General features: G+C 30.1%; 4 protein-coding genes across 5 annotated transcripts; all 4 read left to right on the forward strand.

The window, feature by feature from the left end:
• Positions 1–421: 421 nt before the first annotated feature.
• LOC105639809 (putative protein phosphatase 2C 78) lies at positions 422–3,455 on the forward strand. Its single transcript, XM_012223968.4, has 4 exons — positions 422–899; positions 1,307–1,680; positions 2,407–2,643; positions 2,733–3,455. Exons 1-4 carry the CDS (start codon positions 641–643, stop codon positions 2,982–2,984), a joined length of 1,122 nt encoding a protein of 373 aa, XP_012079358.2. The 5' UTR covers positions 422–640; the 3' UTR covers positions 2,985–3,455.
• A 402-nt stretch (positions 3,456–3,857) lies between these two features.
• On the forward strand, positions 3,858–5,289 carry LOC105639990 (karrikin insensitive 2 receptor CA). The gene is made up of 2 exons (XM_012224194.4): positions 3,858–4,647; positions 4,748–5,289. Exons 1-2 carry the CDS (start codon positions 4,280–4,282, stop codon positions 5,184–5,186), a joined length of 807 nt encoding a protein of 268 aa, XP_012079584.1. The 5' UTR covers positions 3,858–4,279; the 3' UTR covers positions 5,187–5,289.
• A 6,637-nt stretch (positions 5,290–11,926) lies between these two features.
• On the forward strand, positions 11,927–14,115 carry LOC105639808 (karrikin insensitive 2 receptor CA). The gene is made up of 2 exons (XM_012223967.3): positions 11,927–12,291; positions 13,671–14,115. Exons 1-2 carry the CDS (start codon positions 11,927–11,929, stop codon positions 14,113–14,115), a joined length of 810 nt encoding a protein of 269 aa, XP_012079357.1.
• An 877-nt stretch (positions 14,116–14,992) lies between these two features.
• Positions 14,993–16,086, forward strand: LOC105639989 (karrikin insensitive 2 receptor CA). Of its 2 annotated transcripts, XM_089719516.1 has the most exons (3): positions 14,993–15,487; positions 15,573–15,681; positions 15,817–16,086. In XM_089719516.1, the coding sequence occupies exons 1-3, from the start codon at positions 15,468–15,470 to the stop codon at positions 15,988–15,990; spliced, it is 303 nt and encodes a 100-aa protein (XP_089575642.1). In that variant the 5' UTR covers positions 14,993–15,467; the 3' UTR covers positions 15,991–16,086. The 2 variants fall into 2 exon arrangements, with proteins under 2 accessions (XP_089575642.1, XP_037497828.2); XM_037641900.2 differs by having other exon boundaries at positions 15,369–15,487; positions 15,573–16,086.
• The last annotated feature ends 7,411 nt before the right edge of the window (positions 16,087–23,497 follow it).

Below are 23,497 nucleotides of genomic sequence, written 5' to 3' on the forward strand. Positions count from 1 at the left end.
TAAAATTTAATTAAAACGAAAAATAAGAGAAAAAGGTGTCTGCTATACATGCCAAACAAAAACAAACCTAATAAAATTTATCAAGATATAATATAAGTGTATATACAGAAATTGGGGAGTCTCTTTCCCCTCTGATACTCAAATGACAAAACAAGCCTAACAAACGACGGTCAAAGTGTCTCCTACTTCTCCTGCCCAAACCCATTGGAAAAAAAGAACAAACAAACACGTATCCTATATTTGGATAGAAGGAAAATATGAAGAAAAATAATAAATAAAAAATAATTAAAATTTTTTTATTATTTTCTTTCTGTCTTAATATTTTTTTCACGTCAAGGATTTTGGATTCTAATCATCTGATGAAGCAATCTATAAAATTTTAATTTTTCTCCGTCTGCGTCAACTCCAAAAGAAAATTATTCTCTTTAAATTTTTAATTTACCCACTTTCTTCTTAAACGTTTACTTTGAACGAGTCCAAACCTCCACCCAACTGCCCCCTAACTCCCAAACTTTTCTTTTCCAAGAAAATCGTCTCGCCATTTCTCTTTCTTTTTCACTAAACTCCATCAAACCCACAACCCAAAAGATTTTCTCTTTCTTTTTCTTGTTTTTCTTTTGGCAAGTTTTAGTTAGTGGGTATGGTGTTGGAAATGTTTACAAGGCCTCTAGAGAGGTGTTTTGGAGGTGGAGATGGTGGGGGTGGGCTATGGCATATAGACTTAAAGCCTTATGCTCTAGGGGATTACTCGATTGCTGTTGTACAAGCTAATTCTTCGTTGGAAGACCAAGGACAAGTCTTTACTTCTCCTTCTGCCACTTATGTTGGTGTATATGACGGCCATGGTGGTCCTGAGGCTTCCAGGTTCATCGCTGACAATTTGTTCCCTTTTATACACGGTGAGTTTTTTTAATCATTTTTTAAGAAGTTTGTTTGGTTGATGGGAAAATGGGGAAAAAAAAAGAAAGAAAAGAACGGGGGGTTTTGTGATCTTGGGTTTATTGTTCTGTTTTTCTTCAGATTGTTTTGACTGTTGAATTAAATTTAGCGAATTCAAGATCATTAATTAACGAAAAACTTCTAGTTTGTTTTAATCTCTTTTTTTAAGCTTAGCTCAGTAATTAACTGGCGAAGTTTTTGAATAGGAATATTTGCTAGCTGAGGAAGTGTAGGAAAATAAAAGAAATAGAGTAAAATGTAAAACTAGGTTTAGTAATATAGCATTGGCATGTTTTGTATAATTACTGAGAAATTCTGGGGCACTTCTTTTTTCCTGTCTAACATGATGGATGGCTTTCGGTATCAGACCTTGCAGCAGAGCAGGGTGGAGTATCAGCGGAAGTGATAAGGAAGGCATTTGATGCAATAGAAGAGGAATTCTTGCATTTGGTAAAGCAATCATGGACAGTTCAGCCACAGATTGCTTCAGTAGGTTCTTGTTGTCTTGTTGGGGCAATATCTAATGGCGTTTTATATGTGGCAAATCTTGGAGACTCAAGAGCAGTGCTTGGCAAGAGAGTATCTCAAGGCAAGACTAGTTCAGTGGTGGCCGAACGTTTATCTACCGATCACAACGTTTGTGTTGAGGAGGTGAGGAATGAGGTGGCTGCACTTCATCCTGATGATTCCCACATTGTGGTTTATACCCGTGGAGTTTGGCGTATAAAGGGCATAATTCAGGTAATATTTATACTGTTATTGTTTTGTTGCTTCTTTTACTTCTGTGACTGTATATTAGTGTTCAATATTTAATGAGTATTACCTTCTTTTTTCAGCAATTCAGTATGTGTTTGTTGTCTGGCTAATATTCGTCCAATCCTTGCTCTCTCCTCTGCTTTTTCTTCTTTTCTCAATTGTACTCTTTTAATCTCTCAAGTTCGCATTTAGAAGCAAGGTACATAACTGAGAAAATTACACAGAAATATTGAGTTCTTGAACCACCGGAGATTTTAACTTTATTTTTGCTCTGTCCATTTGCAGCTTTGCTATTCTTGATCCTTTCTTCAGTTTCCACTCCTGCAACATTATGATTTGTTTTTCTTTGGAATTTATTTTGCTTTAGAAACTTCAAGAAACTAAAATTTAGTATTAGAAAGCTTAATCCTTTATCGGCACTCATTCTGCTATGACATAAGAAGTTCTGTTTTGCAACAGATAGACATAAGTAAACAGGATACTTGTAGACCGCAACTTGTGTATGTTATCTACATGACTGGAGATTTCTGCTTCTGTAACTTTCTACGAACATTTACTAGTCACCTGGTATCTGTTATCTAAAATAAATTCAGAACTGCCAAAATGCTCTTATTCTTGTTGCCTAAAGTCTATGACTTCACTACTTTTGTGGTCGTAATCTAAAGCATGTGATGCTTGGAATTTATTTTTGAAATTTTCTTATTCTTGTAGGTTTCAAGATCAATAGGAGATGTCTATCTAAAGAAACCGGAGTTCAATAGAGGTGCTCTTTTTCAGCAATTTGGATTGCCTTTTCCATTAAAAAGGCCAGTGGTAACAGCAGAACCTTCAATATTGGTTCGTCCTTTAAGGCCGCAAGACCTATTCTTGATATTTGCTTCAGATGGTCTTTGGGAGCAATTGACTGATGAAACAGCTGTAGATATAGTTTTGAAGAGTCCTCGAGCTGTAAGAACTCGATCATCATAATTTATTTCCATAACAAACTGATAATTTGCCGTTTCAGACAAGAAATGAACAAGTATTTGCTTTTGTAGGGAGTTGCAAGGCGATTAGTGAGGGCAGCCCTGCAGGAAGCTGCAAGGAAAAGGGAAATGAGATACGACGACATAAGAAAAGTTGAAAAAGGAGTGAGGCGTCATTTCCATGATGATATTACAGTCATTGTAATATACCTAGATCATCCGATAGGTTCTTCCAATTGTAGATTCAAAGATCAAAATGCTGTCGACTGCACAAGAACCCCTGTCGATATCTTCTCGCTAGATGCTGATGAAGTGCAATGTTAGCATCCGCTTTTCTCTGCACAAGACTGCAGGTAATTGTTATGTGTGCTGCTATCTTGTGAATAGAGATAATAAATTACGAATGCATATATAATACCTCTCTTTGAAGAGCAGGATTGGCTTGAAGTAATAACCATACAAGGGGTTTGTATATAGATACTAGATAGATTGCTTACAATAGAAGCTAGATTGAAGTTGTTGCTTACTTCTCAGTTTTGTTTTGAAGAGTCATTGTAAACTATTTTTTGGCTCTTTGTTTATCATATATATATATATATACAGTAAATATATATATATAGGAAATTTTTAAGACTGATCGCACTTGAATTGAAAAAATTGTGAAATGTTATATGCTAAAGCGGCATTTTCTCTCTCTAGATCCTCTCAACCTGAATAGGCACATACACGCATGTACATGCACCTGTATACCTGTATGTATAATATGTGTATTAAATGAACCAAAAGATCCAAAAACATTGACTTAGTTGTGAAACAGAGTAACTTTTTGATAATTTGCTCTCAAACTCCAAACTACACAGCTTTTTCAGTGATGCTGTAAAAAAAGTTGTTGCCAATTGAAAAGAGTTCATCTCATATAAAATCTGTATGATTTCATTTATTTCAATTTAAAATAATATACCATTGTGTCCGATTCAATGCATAAATTTATCCATTTAGTTTACGTAAAAATATTGTGACACCTTCAATTTTTTTACTTTAATTTAATAAACATTTTAATTTATAAAATTATACTAATTAATTACTTCAATTTGTAAAAATTATTTTATTGGACACTTAAATTTCTAAAATTAGGTTAATTAAACATTTATTAAATAGTTGAAAAATGTAAAAATTATTATTTCAAAGATTATATTAACTATACGTTAAGTGAATATTTTGCACGTAAATGTCAAAACACTAAAAAAATGTTATCGCTAGTATAAATGGATACAATATTAGCAAAGTTTGTAACTGGGTCGTAATAGGTCACCCGTAAAATGTAAAATTTAAATTTGAGACGTAAAGAAAGTTTTCCCCGTTAAGTATGCGGATATAAATACACATTTGACCCGTTGTCCCTTATTCCTAAAATATGGGGCAAACTATAGTAAACCAAACAGGGCCTTATTGCTATATATTGACGAAATCCAATGCAACTTTGACTCGACTTTACTCTTTAATATGGAAATGCGGTATCTATCTCGTGATTCTTGAACGAAGTCCCCCGACGTTAATCTTTAAATGGATAACTCCAAAACCCATACGCTACACATACACGAGCACCAAGGTAAGGAAATATGGGAATAGTGGAAGAAGCACATAACGTCAAGGTGCTTGGTTCAGGCGAGGAAGTTATAGTCCTAGCTCATGGCTTTGGCACCGATCAATCTGTCTGGAAGTTCTTAGTGCCACATCTTCTTGATGATTATGTAGTGGTTTTATACGATAATATGGGTGCTGGTACTACTAATCCCGACTATTTTGATTTTGAAAGATACTCAATTATTGAAGGTTTCGTTTATGATTTGCTTGCTATATTAGAAGAATTACAAATCAAATCATGTATTTTTGTTGGCCACTCCTTTTCTGGTATGGTTGGCGCCATTGCCTCTGTTTCTCGCCCTGATCTTTTCTCTAAACTCATCCTCCTCTCCGCCACTCCAAGGTATGATCTTTCGTTAACTTAATTGTATATATGATGCGATTTTTTATTATCATTCTAATAATCTGGTCATTTAACTTTCAATTTTGTTGATTAAAATTAGGCTACTGAATGATGAGGATTACTACGGAGGGTTTGAGCAAGAAGACATAGAACAAATCTTTGAAGGAGTGAAGTCCAATTACAAAGCATGGTGTTCAGGATTTGCACCAATGGTGGTAGGTGGCGACATGGAATCTGTGGCCGTGCAAGAATTTTCAAGAACTCTATTCAACATGAGACCCGATATAGCTTTGAGTTTAGCCCAAGTTATATTCTTGACAGATATGAGACATGTTTTGCCTTCTGTCACTGTCCCATGTCATATTCTGCAAAGTACGAAAGACATGGCAGTGCCAATAGCGGTATCTGAATATCTGCATCAAAATTTCGGTGGCCCATCTATTGTTGAATTGATATCTACCTGTGGTCACTTGCCGCAACTGAGCTCGCCGGATATTGTAATTCCGGTCATTGTCAAGCACATTAGCTACGTTATCTGATTAACAAGTGATGTTGGTTTAAAAATTGTTGCATTGCTTCTTCTTTTTTTAACTTCAATATCAAACATACTGCTTCAATATCAAAAATGCCAAATGTTTCGGGTTGATGTGTGGTGTGAATGGCTTTTTCCAAAGAGTTAAACAGTTACTCTAAAGAGCCGCTGCAACTAGCACTCCTCATACAGTCTATAGTGATCTTCGAGTGCTTAATTGTTTCAAATTCAAATAATGTATGAGGTTATCGAGGAGAGAATTAAATTACTGAAAAATCTTAATTTGGGAAAACAGATGCATTGCAAACAGAATTATAAATATAAAAATTATATGATCGTGGAGAAGATGAAGCTAATGAATAATATCATCGTGGAGTTATTTTTAGGCTGTATTTCGTAAAATTATTTTATTTTTCAGTAGTTCTCGATAATAATATAATTTAATTTACTAATTTTTATAATTAAGTTTGTGGTCAAATTGCACACAAAAACATAGTTTAATGGTAATTACATTGTATTTACAACATAACAATAGATATCGTAAATTATATATATATATATATATATATAATAAATTCTGATATTTTTGTTCCAATAATACTTATCATATTTGGTATTTCATGTTTTTTAAGAAAACTATTAAATTGAAATAATAATTATTGGTTATTTATAAAGAGTAAACGTGTAAAAAAAATATTTATCATTTTTTCAAATCACAAATGTAATAAATATTTTGGAATAAATTATTTTCTAAAAAATATGACAAATATTATGGAAGGAAGATAATAGTTTTAATAATGTATAAGTAATAGTGTGTAATGGACCAAAATAGTTTTTTTTTTTTTTTTTTGTACGTAAAACGATATGATAGCAAAAGCCGTTTATGATGTGAAATGCCATTTTATGGTTGCGGCAAACACAACTCTTTTGCGTTGCCCCTACCGCCTGCGAAATGCCAACGTGCATGCTCCTACGACAAAAATTTAAAATACTTTCTCAAAAGCTTCTGCATACATACAACTAGTCTCGTAAAACAGGTATATATCTTCTTTTTAAGATTTTAATTTTGCTTACTAGTTTTTAGTTATGAGCATGTGTCATCGTCAGGAACAAGTTTTGAACCAGGTCGAGAATGTCCAATGAACCCTTAGTGGCTAAGGCTGAGGTTTCATGACCTTTCCAATCCCTTTTCCTAATAGTATGCTTTAATGTAATTTATAATTATTGAGATTAGCATCCCTCAATATCTTAATTTACTTATTTAAAGATTCAGTCCCTGGAAAAAATAATTATATGGATGAACTACTATAAATTCTGAAATGATATTGGTCCGATATATAAGAAAATATAGAAAAATTCTCGTGAAATAAAAAAAGAATAGCCTTACTTGTTTAATTGTCCACAAGCATATATAGGGGTAATCAAACCACCATTTCAGTTTAAAACCTAACTGAACCGAGATTAGGAAGGGTAAACTGAACTTCCTATTTTAAAATCGAATCAAATCGGATGAATTCAGTTGATTTCTTCAAATTTTGATAAAGTCAATTCAGTGTTCAGCTTAATCGATTAGATTCGACATTATCGAACAAAACTGCCTTGAAATTTTAGTTTGAACTGAAATAAATCAACAACTAAACTTGTTGTGAGCAGACCAACCAAATTGAATAGTGTCGGTTTGGGCAGTCACTTCTGTAAAGTTAAAGTTCAATATATATACAAACCACTTATCGAAGTCGCTTTATAAATCTCAAAATTAAGTTAATACTAGTAGTATATCGAAAAAGAGTGGAAAACTAATCCTCTATGGATGAGATAAGATGATAGAAATTCATTCTCTGTTCAAGTTCTAAATATGGTGTTCCTTTAAACACTCGGACGGAGTGCTTTACCTTCTTCATGAGCTTGTCTGGCACATACTCCGATTAGTCCAACTAGTAAGTTTTTAGATGCTAAATAGTTAAAAAAATAAGTGTAGATTTCCACTATTTCTATTTACTACAACATTGTTTGTTAATATAAACATTTATAGAAAACATATGCCGTCCTCTTTTTTTTTTTTTTTTTTTTGTTTTAATATGTGTACCCTTACAGAAATAATTTCTTTTTGTTGTTTCAAACTAGGCCATTGAATGATAAAAATTATAAGGGAGGAATTGACTAAAAAGAGATAAACCAAATGTTCGAAGGAATGAGTTCTAATCATAAAGCATGGTGCTGGGTGTTCACGCCAATGGTGGTAGTTGGCGGCATGAACTTTGTAGGTGTACAAGAATTCTGTCGAACTCTGTTCACTGTAAGCCTCTGTTAAATTTTTATCAGACTCTAGACATATTTAACCTATGGTCTATGTCCCTTTTCATATAATACAAAAGTAAAATGGAAAATGCTGCACCACTGGAGGCGTCGGAACATCTACATCAAAGTTTTGGCGGTCCATCAATCATTGAGGTCATGCCTATTGATGGTCACTTGCCGCATTTCGTTAGAGGTTGTGATTCCAGTTATTCTCAGGCACCTTTACCTTGATATAACCCAATAAGACACATAATAAGTCTGTTTTGTTTTTTAGAAGTATAAATTGAAATATTAGATGGTAAAATGTGTTTGCTGATATTGTATTAAATATATAGTTAGGTTTGTATTGAATGAAATGGTGGAGAAAATGAATTTTGGGGAGGCACGGTCACTCAAGAGTTTTGAAACTGAAATCTCTAATTCTAAAAATGGAGGAATTTTATGGCTGCAGTTTTTTTTTTTTTGTTTACGGCAAAGCGATGCCATTGGAAAATAGTATTCAGAAAAATTTGTTAAAAAAATTTTTAATGTTCGACTTTTATAACACTTGCTCATTTTTTTTTTTGTAGACGAGGAGTTTGTGTTAAAAAATTCTTATATAATGTGAAACCGGATTCATAATGACTTTTCCATTCTTAACGAATGGGATATACATTATAATATGCACGTAATTTTTTTATTTTACTTAAACACGATGATATGATCACGAGAAATATGTAGTCATATAATAAAAATGTGGCACAGTTAGAAGATTTAAATGCAGATGGGGCAATAATAAACAACACACAAAAACTTGAAAATTGCCTGCAATTTGACTGAAAATGAAAAGAGAGAGTTAATATTATTGTGTTGATAATTCAATCAAATTTAATGCAATATTTGAATTTCTTATCAATTTCACCAATTCTGAACTTTTACCTTTTGTTGCAATAGCACCATAAATTACAATTAGGACTTAAATAACAAATAAAAAATAAATTATTATGGCTTCACTCATGACTCTCGGCTTGGATTAACTTAATACATTTGTGTAAGTGAGAAGAATGAGTTAATAGTAAGGAAAATCTCTATTATTATTTTTAATATTTTTTAAATTATTTCTTTAATTTATAATAAGTAATAAATAGAAATGCATTATTTGATATATGGATATTATTTTTAAAAATTTAGAGTACTTTGTAAATAAAAAATTTATTATTATTATTATTATTATTATTATTATTATCGTTTGGCTTTTAATGTAAATTTTGAAATATTATAAAATTTAAAAAACAAAGCTTGAAAAAAATTGAACTACTATAAGATTATTTGACTATTGGAAATTTTAATAATTTTCTTGTTAAAAATAAAGTATAAGATATCATAATCAATTATAATTTAGCTTGTAGAAAGAAAAAAAAAATATTTATTCAAGACAACAATTAAACTTGATAAATTTGTGTGCGTAAAGAAGCTTGAATTAAGTTAAGTCAAGGTTAAGAGTAGGCTCCACATTAATGTGCTTTTATTTGCAAATTAAATATTAAATGCAATTTAGAGTGCTATTACAACATAACATTAAAGTTCAGGGTAAAATTAACATAAAAGTTAAAATAGAGTCATATCACAATACCATACAAAGTTCAAACTCATATAATGCATTAAACCAAATGTAAGAGTATCAATTTATGTGAAACGCGTGTCTTTGTACTTAAAGTTGGTATTTGTGTCCTTAAAATGTGTGTTGAGAGAGTGTGTTAAGAAAAAACTATTTCTAGATTTAAAAAGAATTTAAATCAATGATAGTGATAGTATAACGATACATCGTTATTTGTGTTCTTAAAATGTGCGTAGAGAGAGTGTGTCAAGAAAAAACTATTTCTAGATTTAAAAAGAATTTAAATCAATGATATTGATAGTATAACAATACATCGGATAACAAATGCATTTAAAAAGTCAAGATAACACTTTCAACACTGTTTTGATTATGAGAAATTGCCCAATATAACTTGAGTTTATTCCTTTGCTGATTTGGCAGTGGGAAAAATCAGACACAGTATATACAAAGATCACCCTTAAAGTTTCCAACTCTGTTTGTGAAACTCAAAAGTATACCTGCTGTCTGGGCATAGATCCTTTTGAGAAACGCAGCTCCATACAGCAGCTTTGATTTAGTACTCCTCAAAGTAGGTCAAGGACTAGAATTTTCAGAATATATGTCTGAGAAACATTGTTTTGCAGCAGACTTAATCTGAGATCTATAACCCATCAACCTTTAGGCCTCATATGTGAATTTTTATCAGCATCAAGAAATCTTTTATCAACCTTCACAAAGCCATTGGATTAATTTTTATCAGCATACAATTTCAGAATTAATAGTTTCATGTCAGCGATTTAACAATCTGATAGGAAACTTATCTCTGCCTTCAGGTTCAATTCAGCGATAGCATTTTGGCATTTAGAGATTTCCTCGTACAATTCAGCGATGGCATTTTGGCATTTTGCCTTCAGATGCAAGTTCTTGAAGCTTGGTCAAGATGACTTTTTTCATTCTTCTTTTTAATGCTATATTATATTGCTGTCGTTGTAACTTGTAAGTCCCCTCTCAAAACTGAAAAGCCAAGCACTATTCATTTTGTATTTATTCTCTTTGTAAATCTATTTTGTGGGACGAAAAGCATTGGAAGTTGCAACAGCGCGCAGCCTGCTGGCTGAATTTCTCGGTATTGCCACATTCAAACTCGCTTCGCTTAGAAGAAATATGCGATGCCTGTCGTTTTTTGGCTTCTAGAGAGTTCCTCGTAAGATAATGAGATGAGGGAACGTTTTAACTACCATTAATAATCCTTATTTCACTGAATATCAGATCTTCAAAGAATATATAAGCTAACTAATTGGTTAAAGCTAATCATCTAATATTGGTTGGTGAAGCTCAAATAAGCTAAGTAAGTTCGTCTCCATTCACTTTCTTATTTTTCTAAAAATTTAATGCTATTAACAAAACAATTTAAACTTTACACTTTAGCTATAGTCTAAATTGAATAATTTTATTAATTTAAATGGAATATTCAAAATGGGAAGTTTATTTATATAGAATCGAAGGATATTAATTTTTTTTTATTTATATTTATAAATTATGCAAACTATTGATATAAATTTTATTATACACTTTTTAAATTCATAATTTTAAATTCATAATTTCTGATAAAAATAAATATAATTATTCGTGATTATCAAAATTATAGCTAACTTCTAAAGCATGCACTCTAAACTACATACACTAAAACAATATTAAAGTGTGCTTTGCTTCTCAACCAGTGGGTTTGGGAATGTTAACGACGCAAAAAAAAAAAAAAAAAAAAAAAAAAAAAAAAAAAGCGTGCGTCCAAAGGACACCTGCAGAGCTGCAGAGCACCCTGACCGCGACCACGCTTGACCAGTATACCTACGACGAAACAAAAGTGAAATAATTAGCACCGCACACGTTTTTTTTTTTTTTAATAACTAGCATCCGGATTAGAGACTTATTAAATTCGGCTCGAGATTTAATCACAGTTAATTTTTTATTTTTCTTTGCAGATACGTTCAGTAAAAATAGAATTTGAGAGAGTTTTTCTCACATACCCAACTTGCATTGACAACTGAGCCACATTTTGTAATTACCGGACACGTATTTTTATTACATGCAGAAACTGCCATCTTAGCCGTACCAACTCGTCTCTGCACTACGGACAAAGCAAATGCAAATACTCTATTAAATACCATGTATTATATATATATATATATATATATATATATATATATATATATATATATATATATATCAAAAACAATGAGGCAATGGATTGATTTATTTAGAGTGGACCTATCATAGATCAAATTAATATAAAAGTAAATTTTTATTATGTATTTCTAAAAAAATTTTAATATTGATTTGAGCTAATTTAGATAAATATTCACTAGCTCATAAAATATAAATCGTTTGAGGTTTTTGCACGGGAGATAAAGAAAAAACTAATTTTTTTTAAATTATAACAAAATTAAAGATAATTTGACCAAATTACTCTTTATCTCAAATAAAAATTAATTTATGAAAATAATTATATAATAATAATGATAAAATAGGAAAAAGATCACGAGTCACTATTTAAAATGCTCAAAGTGACGTATATTTTTAAACAAAACAATCATTTTAATTAAAAAAAAAAAAACCATTTTAAAACGATTCATATTTAAATGAGAAGGGAGTATAATCCATGCAACAACAACATTGCTTATCAACCTGGTTTGCATTGCATATACATATAGATTAGATCCGAAACTGATGACTTGCGTTTCTTCCCAACGTACCTCTCGGCTCCACGTGTGATTCTGAAATGTAATACGTAGCTGCAGTTTGCTTCATGTTTATCCATCCACCTGAAACCAATATAAATATTAAATTCTTACAACTAGAGTATTGAACCAAAAATGGGAATTATAGAAGCACATAATGTAAGGATTGTGGGGAAAGGAGAGCAAGTTGTTGTCCTAAGTCACTGTTGTGGAACTGATCAATCTATCTGGAAATATTTAGTGCCTCACCTTGTTGAAGATTATCGAGTAATTTTATATGATAATATGGGTTCTGGTACTACTAATCCTGATTATTTTGACTTCGAAAGATATTCCAGTATCGAAGGTTTTGTTTATGATTTGCTTGCCATATTGGATGAACTAAAGATTAGATCTTGTATTTTTGTTTCTCACTCATTTTTTAGCATGGTAGGCGTCATTGCGTCCATTTCTCACCCAGATCTCTTCTCTAAACTCATCATGCTCTCGCCTACTCCTAGGTAAAATATCTACTTTTATATAGTTTTATTATAGAATTTTTATTTTCTTTTTACCCATGACCTATGTTTCAGTTTAACAAATGTTCAAGTTAAAGGTTTGATATATATATATATATATATATATATATATAAGCATAGTGTATTAAAATACTTCCAATTTTGCAAGGGTTATGCTATGTTGAGTAATAGCTTTTCAAGTAGTTTTTAGTGTTTTGACTGGTCAAACCATTGAACACTATTCTTTATAGTGTTGGATAATATAGCGTTTGAATTAGTTTATAAAGGTTAAGATACCGTTTTATAAAAAAGTTAACCTATGTAACATTTCCATTTAGTTTTTTGGTGTTTTATAAAAAGCTATTTAAACAGCTAACAGCTACTAAAATAACTAATTTTGTCGAAAAGACCTTTAATCTTTTATAAAAAGCTACCTTAACTTTTAAAATTAATTTAAACGATATGTCACCGAATATTATAAAATATAGCATTTAGTCAAAACGCAAAAAACTACTAAAAAAACAGTTGTTGAACACGGTCTTTGACTTTTTTTTGTCAGTTTTTCCAATTTCAATATTTTGTAGCAATAACACCTCAATCGCTAATAAGGATGGAGCTGCAAATAAAAAGTTCTTTCATTCTTTTTTAAAAAATTAATAATAAAAATTTAAATTTAAATGTCCTTTAAATATCAAATTATATTCATATTTAGTGGATTTTACATTTATAGATTTAGAAATATTATATTTGATACATGAGCAGTTAAAATAGTTTAAGGACAGTTGGTTCTCTTTGCTTATCTGTTTCTTGGAACAATCATGTTAGCTGGTTTTCTAATTTGATAGGAAAGCTTAAGTTTTTTAATTCAAGAATTTTTCTTTCTATCAGTTTAATTCCTTTCAATTTCATGTATTTCAGTCTAGCTAGAATTTTTAACTTAAACATTTTTTAGCTAAGTTGGGTGTATTGGAAGCTCTATTTGGCTAGGTTGGGTGTATTGGGAGCTCTGTTGGTTTGGTTTTAGCTGCTAAGATTTGTTAAGTTTGTTTTCCTAAAATTATTAATTAAAAAAAATATAAGTTTTGCTGATAAAAAAATAATTAGAAATTATTTGTTTATTTTTTTTATTACATATATAATGATTTAACTATATTATCAATATAAAAAATCAATACAATTAGGATTTTTTTCACTTTTAAAATATAAGTAGTGTAAAATGAAATGAAATCAATACTGATAGTGTACCCAAAAAAACGTACGAAAATTTTCCATTTTCATATTTCCATTTACAACATTGTTAATATAAACATCTACAAGAAACATTTTCCATCTTTTTTATGTATCTTTGCAGAAATAATAACTTTTTGTTTGTTTTAAACTAGATTATTGAATGACAAGAATTATAACGGAGGATTTGAGCAAGAAGAGATGAACCAAATGTTCGAAGCAATGAGTTCTAATTATAAAGCATGGTGTTCAGGATTCGCGCCAATGGTGGTCGGTGGCGACATGGACTCTGTACATGTACAAGAATTCTGTCGAACTCTATTCAATATGAGACCTGACATAAGCCTAAGTTTAGCTCATGTTAAATTTTCTTCAGACATTAGACATCTTTTAACTATGGTTAAGGTCCCTTGTCATATTCTGCAAGGTAAAATGGACAAGGTTGTACCGGTGGAGGTGTCTGAATATCTACATCAAACTCTCGGCGGCCCATCAATCGTTGAGCTCATGCCTACCAACGGTCACTTGCCGCAATTGAGTTCGCCGGAGGTTGTAGTTGCAGTAATTGTCAAGCACCTTCGCCTTGATATAACTCAATAACATACACAATAAGTGTATTTTGTTCGTTAGAAGTATAAAATTAAAATATAATTGGATAGCAAAAATGTAATTGATGTTTAGGGAATGCTCGGCAAAAAGCTCTTTAAGTAGTTTTGCTATTTTACGTAGTTTTAACATTGCATTTGAATTGACTTTTAGAAGTTAAAGGTAGCGTTTTATAAAAAATTAACTCATCTAACATTTAGCTTTTTAGTCTTTTATAAAAAGCTATTTAAACAGTTACTAGCTACTAAAACAACAACTATCAAAATAGTTAATTTTACCGAATAAACAATTAGACCGCTAAACATTTTATTAATTATATCTTTGTAATTGAGTAGATGATGTTTTATTAAATATATGTATAGGTTGTACTAAATGGAGTGAGACATATAATGGTCAGAAAGGCCAGTTTCATATATAAATTTAGTAAAATATAAAATAGATACTTTCTTTTTTACATACATATTTCTACGTCAGACTGAATGTAAAATTATGGTAAACACTTTTCAATAATAGAGACTTCAGGTTTGAAATATCCTTCAATTGCAAGTAAAGCTAGCTTGCAAATAAAAAATGTATGCAGCGACACCTAGCAAAGCTGCAGAGCACAAAGGACATTGACCCGACCACTCTTGACCAGTATGCCAACGACGAAACAAAAGAGAAGTAATTACTAGCTTCACACGTATTTTTATTACATGCGGAAAATGCCATCTTAGCCGCTTGAAATACCAACTTGTCTCTTCACTTTGGACACAGCCAATGCAAATACTATATTAAATACCGCATATACATATAACACAACTCAAACACAATGCAACAAGAACACTGCTAGTGGTAGCCCTAGTTGATTAGATCTTCCCAACATACCTCTTCGCTCCACGTGTGATTCTGGAATGTAATACGTAGCCCTAGTTGCTTCATGTTTATCTATGCACCCATGCACCTGAAACCAATATAAATACTAACTTTTCACTAACAATTAGAGTGTTAAACCAAAAAATGGGAATTGTAGAAGCACATAATGTAAAGGTTGTGCGGAAAGGGGAGCAACTTGTTATCCTTTCTCATGGCTTTGGCAGTGATCAATCTGTCTGGAAATACTTGGTTCCTTACCTTCTTGAAGACTACTATCGTGTTATTTTATATGATAATATGGGTACTGGTACTACTAATCCTGATTATTTTGACTTTGAAAGATACTCCAGTATTGAAGGTTTGCCTTTGATTTGCTGGCCATATTAGATGAATGACAGGTTAAGTCTTGTATTTTTGTTGGTCATTCTGTTTTGAGTCTGGCAGGTGCTTATGCCTCCATTGCTCGCCCAGATCTCTTCTCTAAAATCATTATGCTCTCTGCTACTCCAAGGTAAACTTTGCTAGTTGCTGTTATACTGATCAAAATCATATATAATATGTGTAATAGAAACTTTTTATTTGGTGTTTCAAACTAGGTTATTGAATGACAAGAATTATAATGGAGGATTTGAAGGACTGCGTTCCAACTACAAAGCATGGTGTTCAGGGTTTGCACCAATGGTACTAGGTGGCGACATGGACTCGGTAGCTGTGCAAGAATTCTCTCAAACTCTATTCAACATGAGACCTGATATAGCTTTTAGTTTAGTCCATCTTAAATTTCTAACAGAATTGAGACATATTCTACCTATGGTCACTCTCCCTTGCCATATATTGCAGAGTGAAATGGATATGGCTGTGCCAGCGGCGGTGTCTGAATATCTGAATCAACATCTCGGCGACCCATCAATCGTCGAGGTCATGCCTACCAGCGGTCACTTGCCACACTTGAGCGCGCCTGATATTGTAATCCCAGTTATTCTCAAGCACCTTCGCCTTGATTTCACTCTATGACTGTGTTATAACCAAATGAGTGTCTTCTTCTTTTTCTCTTTTCTTTTTCCCTTTCTTTTCTAATTTGCTTGTAGCAGCATCATTTGGAATATAAGCTTGAGACCTTTTTCTTCCTCTTTTTCTAATCTTGGTAAGTGATGGAATTTTAATAGTAAGTTAATCAGGATCTAATTATATTTTATGGACAAAAAATATATTTGCATTAGATTAAGAGAATCTTATTCCTAATATACTTCCGCTGACATGTTAAACAAGCCAATACTTTTATATGTAGAATCTTTTAAATTTCTTTATAGGACACTTAATGAACTGTCAATCACTCCAAAAATACGCATTCATTCAGTATTCCAAATCTGTATGTATTTAACAAGGATTATAACTGTAGCTCTAATGAATAGTCTTTCTCATTCTATATAAAGGGATCAAACTCCATACTTAGGTACAAAAAATTAATATATTTCATTTAATTATAATTACTCTCTCATCCAATTATAATTATTTATCATCATTTCTTCATCTATGTCATGCAGATTTATACATGCAAGGGTGTTACGAATCAATTTTCTGAATCTATAATTGATGTGTCGGTAATGGAACATGAACTAATTTTTTCAAATCTAATAACTCATTTCACTACTCATTTCGTTCCTAAATTCTCCTATAAGATTTTCTAAATCTATCAATTGGGGTCATATTTGGAAACAACACAAATCATTACAAGTTTGTAAGACATGAAAAGAAATAGAACCTTGTAAGACAAAATTTCAAATCAAAAGATTAAGGCCTTCAACAACGATTAGAAAAGGAGAATGAGAAATTGGGTCTCGTTGTTTCAAGTCTATGTCATTTAAAATCCTCTATTTTTAACTATTGATTAGGACAGAAAGCCTGGAACTAAGAGGCACTCAAACTATCCATTTCCTCCATCTCTGCTCAAAACGCATCTTATGCGTCATGTCCAGAAGGAAATTCTGGTTGACTGAATCATTTGCTTTTTTGAAATCTGATTTGAATAATAAACCTAATTTAGCCCTTTTCTGCTTCAATTCATGAACTATTTCATTACAAAAGTTGATTATGTTTCTCCAATAATTGACGCCATAGCATTTTTCAATCGGGATGCAAGAAGTTTTGCAACCACTACACTTATAATATAACAATGTAAGTACACATACTTTAAGGACAAAGAAGATTCTTCAAACTATTTTTTTGAGATTGTTACATTGTGAGTATAAGAAATCTATAAATAGTTTTATTGAGATTAATACATTCAAATTTATTGAGATTCACATACCAAACTATTTTTCATGCTATTATTGCACTCAAAGTGTAACAATCTATCATAAGGAAATAATATTTCCTTAATATTGTTTAACAATGTATAAAAATAGACATTGAAAAATAGAAAACATGCATAAATTGTTACACTGTGAGTGTAACAATGTCAATTTTTATCAAACATGTATCTTTACTCTTAAAGTCTGTGTCGATGTCTTTAAAATGTGTAATAGTATTGTTATATTATAAACGTAAGAGAGAGTGTGTTGAGAAAAAACTGGTTCCAATATTAAAAAATTTAAATAAATTGTAGTCATAGTATAATAATACATTGTGTAACAAATGAATTTAAAAAGTCAAGATAATACCATAATCGTAAATATTTTCTTTCAACACTATTTTGGTTCCGATAAATTGCCCAATGAAACTTGAGTTTATTCCTTCACTGATTTGCCATGTGGTAAAAAAAACCATGAAACAGTATATACAAATTTCACCCTTAATAATTTCCAACTCTGTTTGTGAAACTCAAAAGTGTATCTACTGTCTGGGCATGGAGTCTTTGAAGAAACGCTACTCCTCAAAGTAGGTCAAGAGACTAGAATTTTTTCAGAATATATGTCGGGAAGCATTGTTTTGCAGCAGACTTAATTTGTGTCCAACATCTGAGGTCCACAATCCATCGTACGTGATTTTTTATTAGCATCAAGAAATTTTGAATTTCCTTCACAAGGCCATTCCCCATGCATGCAATTTCAAAATTACTACATACTTTCCTGTTAGTGGTCTCAATAATGGCATTTTGGCATTTAATTAGAGATTTCCTCTTACAATTCCAAAGGCCAGTGCAATTTCTTGAAGTTTGGTCAAGATGGCTTTTCTTATTCTTCTTGTTAATGCTCTATATTATATTGTTGTCGATGTAAGTCCCCTCTCAAAACTGAAAAGCCAAGCACTATCCTGTTTCTATTTGTTCTCTTTGTAATTCTATCTTTTGGGACGGAGAGCGTTGCAAGTTGCAACCGCAGCCTGATGGCTGGTTTTCTTGGTATGGTATTTGCCACGTTCAAACTCGCTTCGCTTTGAAGAAAATATGCAACGCCTGTCTTTTTTTGGCATCTAGAGAGTTCCTCATAAGATAATGAGACGCGAGAAACATTTACCTACCATTAAGAATTTGTTTTGACTAAATATCAATTCTTTATATCCCGGATGAAAGTGACAAGCTAGCTAACTAATTGGTTAATATTAATCTTTTAACTTTAGTTAGTTTAAATCTAAGTAAACCTACTTCACAAAATTTTATGGATTCTAAACTCCTAAATCCTACTAAGCTTATCTCTGTTTTTTCAACTTTTAACTTCTAATATGGTATTAAAGCAAGTCACTTTTAACTTCTAATATGGTATTAAAGCAAGTTCATGATTCCCGGTTGTATCATAGTGACTAAATATCCCACAAAGGACATATAAGAGAAACAAGCTAACTAATTAGTTAGTACTAAAATTTTAGCATTAGTTGGCTGAAGTTCAAATAAGCCCACCTTACAATTTTTATGAGATTTTTGTCTCTTATCCAATTCATTTCTATCCTACTCCATGTGTGAGTCTACCTATATATCAAACCAATCAAAAACAATTTTTTGTCCAAATGAGAGAATTTTTGTGGAAAAAAAATTAACATTTAAAAAAAATTACTTTTTGATTGGTTGAGTGTATGTACCATCCATATTCGGAGCACATTTAAGTGTCCACAAAACATGGATATTTAATATAAAAAAAAAATTTAAATGTTTTAAGGCTATATTTCTGCCATTTTTTTATGTTTTTTCTTCGTTTTTTGCTGTTGAATAGTGAATGAAAAATTTAAAAAAAAAAAAAAAAAAGCTCATGTTTTTATTCCATTTAAATATTTTTGAATATTAATAAAATTTTAGTTTTGAAATACACAATATAAAAGCCTAAAAGTTTGATGAACCCATACAACTTATTAGTGTAGTGTAGAAAAAAAAAATGTATCCAACTTTTTTTTTTTTTCAAGGGTCAAGGTACTCTCTAGTCGCAAATAAGTCAAATAAAGAAATAGAAAGTCTATGAATATACAAGCAATATATCATGAATAATTAATATATGTTATTTATGGGAAACCTTGTGTTAATACAAACTTGATAGTTGGACATAACGTTATTTTATTTTAAAAAAACAAGGAATCCTTTTCTTCTGAGTTTTCATATCTAGAGAAGTCTCCTCGTTGTATTTTGGCTATGGCTTAATCATGACATTACAATTATTGCTTTTAAATTTCCAAAAAAAAAAAAAAAAAAAAAAAGTATTGCTTATATTCGAAATAGTGTATTTAGTTTGTCTTCTCTATTATTTAAAAAAAAGGGATAAATAATATTTTCAATTACAAATAATGATATTTGTATTTATTAAATTGTTTTTTTAGCGAACATTTAAATTGTGTTTAGGTAGTTTCAAATTAATACATATACATATTGAATATATATGAAAAATGAGTTTTTATATAAGTTTAATTATTAATGTGCATAAACTGGATATGCAAGGGTCGGAAATTATATTCACAGATTGTCAACATCTAGTTTATGAGTTACATTCCTCTTTTATCGATAATTTTATGTTTGATTTAATTGTAGAGAATATTGTAAAAAAATTCTTAATCGTAGAAATAACATTGTCGTTCGATAGTTAAGAAAGTAAAAGGTAAAAGGTAAAAGGAAAATTTTTTTTCTATGTTTGTTTTCTTTGTAAAAGGTAAAATTTTTTTTATTATTTGTAAAAGTTAAGAGGTTAGAAAACTTTTGTCATTATTTTGTAGAAATTATATATGTGTGTATGTAAAATGTGAATTTTTTTTTCAATAGCAGCAATACAAAATAACATGTAAATTTTTCCATATTTTATAAATGGTAATGATTATTTTGTAAAAGAAGGGGTTTTTATTTGGAAAAATTTCATTGGCTAACAAAATGTTATGTAATTGTTGCATTATTTTATTTCTATGGAAAAATATATATTTTTATAAAAAATTTAAAATATCTTTTAAATATATATAAAAAAAAGAGCTTGTTATCTAAAGTTTAATTTATCTAACATTCAACTAATTATCTCCGTTCAAATTTTAATTCAACCGTGAAATAGCTTGTTCTCATATAAAAACATGCACTTCACTTTTTTTAAATGTACCCCTTAATTGTCTTATTAAAGTCTATGATATATTTTTTAATTTAATGTGAATATATATTTTTTTTACTTTAATGTATTATATAAATAAAAATATTAATTAAAATTTTAAAATTATTTTTAAATAACTATAAATAAAATTATCATAAAAAAAAACTAACTTGAAAAAAATAATTTTATTAGCAAATATTTGTATGAAGTTGATCGAGTTCAAAATAATATAAATAGGAATTAATGTAATAGATAAATAATCAATTCTTGATTTTGTTAGAGGGTTTTGAAATTAATAGTTGTTACACGTAAGCGTTGAAGTTTGTGATGGATACCTGTAGGCTTAACCGGGTATGGGCCAGGCCTGGACAGAAGAACCTTAAAATTTTAGCCCGACCCAACCTAGCCCGAACCCAACATGAACAAGTGTAGGTTTAATTAATTTAAATCACCAAGCAATTAACTATAACCTAATCAATTAAAAATAATTTGTGCTAATTAAATCTGTGATTAATAATTTATTATACCCTTAATCATTAATTCTATTAAATTTCATACCAGATACTATAAATAATATATTGAAAATGTCACACCATGCTTATATCCCTTGATGAATTACTTAGATGGAGGCTAACACCAAAATCCAAAATTAATAGGGATGGTTGGAATATAATTACATTTGATAAAAAAATATCTTTATTTGTATTAATAGGTGGTTAAATTAGATAAGCAGAAATAGATTATATTCAAAACTTAGAATTATAACTGATAGAAAGACTTTATCTAAATATTATTATTGATTCGAGCGTAGAGACATATATATTAAAATAAATAAAAAATATCCTCATTTTATCATAAATATAATAGATAAGAAAAAAAAAATTCAGATACCACTTGTTTGGGGGACCGGATAGATACCTGTACAAGTTGGCATGAAAAGGGACATTTGGAGCAGAAAATCCAAATATTAGAGGTGATGAAAGACAGAGGTTTGATATTTTAGTTCACTAAGTGCCTATGCTTAAAGAAGAGAAACTGGCACGTGAAAATGCTAAATGAGTTGGTTCATGCAGCTGGCTGTTTGGATAAGTCCGCATTGATGGATGGTGGGTCCATTGATGGCTTCCCTTCCTGTCAATCATCTAAAATGGTAGTCGAAAACAGTTTTTTGAATCTAAAACCTTAAAATTATTTTTTGGGTATCGGAGTACATAATATTTAAATTAATTTTTAGAGATTAAATTAATATTTTATAAAAAATTAATTTATATAATGTTTAATTTTTAATATTTTATAAAAATTATTCAAACAGTTAAGAGTATCTCTAATGCAACTGTTGATTGCGTTTATTTATTTGCTACGTCTAAAAAATTGAACGTTAAAAAAAGGAAAACATTTTCTAACGTTATTATCTGTATAGTCTGTGAGTCTGATGTATTAAAAAGAAAAAAAAAAGACATTATCTACCATGCTCTCTGTTTTCATGTAATCTGTTAGATAATTGTCTGACTCAGTTGTTTATTCTATTTTCCTATTTATTCATTTTTTTATTTTTCTTTATGCCTTCTTATTTTTTTGTGCTCAAAATTTTTTCTTGCGTTGAATTGATTTCTTCTTCGTGCATTGGAGAATAATTTTTAAAATTTAATATTTATAAATACATATTCAGTTACATCACCAACTATCCATAATTTCTATTTATTAAAATACAACAGTCTACTCTAACAGCTAAATATTTCTAATCCTATCAAAATATTTAATTTTACCAAATAGCCTTACCATCTGTTGCTCGTTGCTTCGCCAGTCACTCCCTCAATCATTGATATTTTAATTGACTTGTATTGAGATCTTCCAATTACAGATGCATATTATACTTCCAATCATAGATGCATAGAATACTTATTATAAATCCAAGTTGGGATATTTTGTTCCTTAGGTTTACTCCCTCCCTTCGTAATTCTTTGTCCTGCCTGTTTTTTCTTTCTCCCATTCGCCTCAAATTGTCGTATTGTTTCCCATTTTTTCTTTTCCCAAAATATCTTATTTATATTTTCAAAAAAATGATTTATTATTTAATTTCTTAATATACATTTATATTCTTAATTATATAAATATCATTTAATATTATAGAAGGATATTTTAGGAAAAAGCTAAAAAAAATAGTTTAACTATATATATTTTTTTTAATCTAGGTAAAAGTCAAACTATATGTATTTTTCTTAAACTACTTACCTTTATTTAATATGTTTATTTTTGATAATATATATATTACCCAAACTACTAAATTACAATTAATTAAATATTGATAGAAACAAAATTAATATATCAGACCCTTAGTATTCCACTTGTACATTGGTTGATTATGTTTATTATTGAATTGATAATTGCAATCTAATTGATTTTAGTAACAATTTAATATGCATCATTTAATTTTTTAATGGGATACTAATATAACGATATATCAAGAAAAAAATAAAGCAAAAATTTTTATTTAACTATATTAACTAAATGCTTTTAATCTATCTACAAGTAAAACCAAGATAAAAATTACAAGGCGGGCGAAGTAAAATACTTCAGAAAAATAGTTTATATTTGAAATATATTCTTTAAGAAAAATATTTTTTAAAAATTATTTATCAAACAATTTATTTCCTGTCACTTGATAATAATATTTAAAATTAGTTAAAATGTTAAAAATTCTAATTTGTAAAATTAAAATATTCAAAACTATAAAATTTTTTATAAAAACTCTAATGGGCGAAAAAAATTCAAATTCGAATTCTTTTATTTTTCACCATAGCAACAACACCTATTAAAATTTAGGTTCTAATACCTTCTCTAACAGTAAAAATATATATATATTAATATGAATATTCTCGTATTCAATACTTAAAAAAAATTTTGCGAAGTCGGCTTGCCAATGCTCCTCTATCTATTAGTTGTTAGATGATTCCATATGAATGCACTCACTTGCACTAATTCGTCAAAAAGTTGATCACATGGTTCTACACCGTTGATGTAAGAACAAAAATCCT

Source organism: Jatropha curcas, chromosome 3 (genome assembly GCF_041381405.1).
Source record: "Jatropha curcas cultivar XTBG-Jc1 chromosome 3, XTBG_Jcur_1.0, whole genome shotgun sequence".
Taxonomy (NCBI): domain Eukaryota; kingdom Viridiplantae; phylum Streptophyta; class Magnoliopsida; order Malpighiales; family Euphorbiaceae; genus Jatropha; species Jatropha curcas.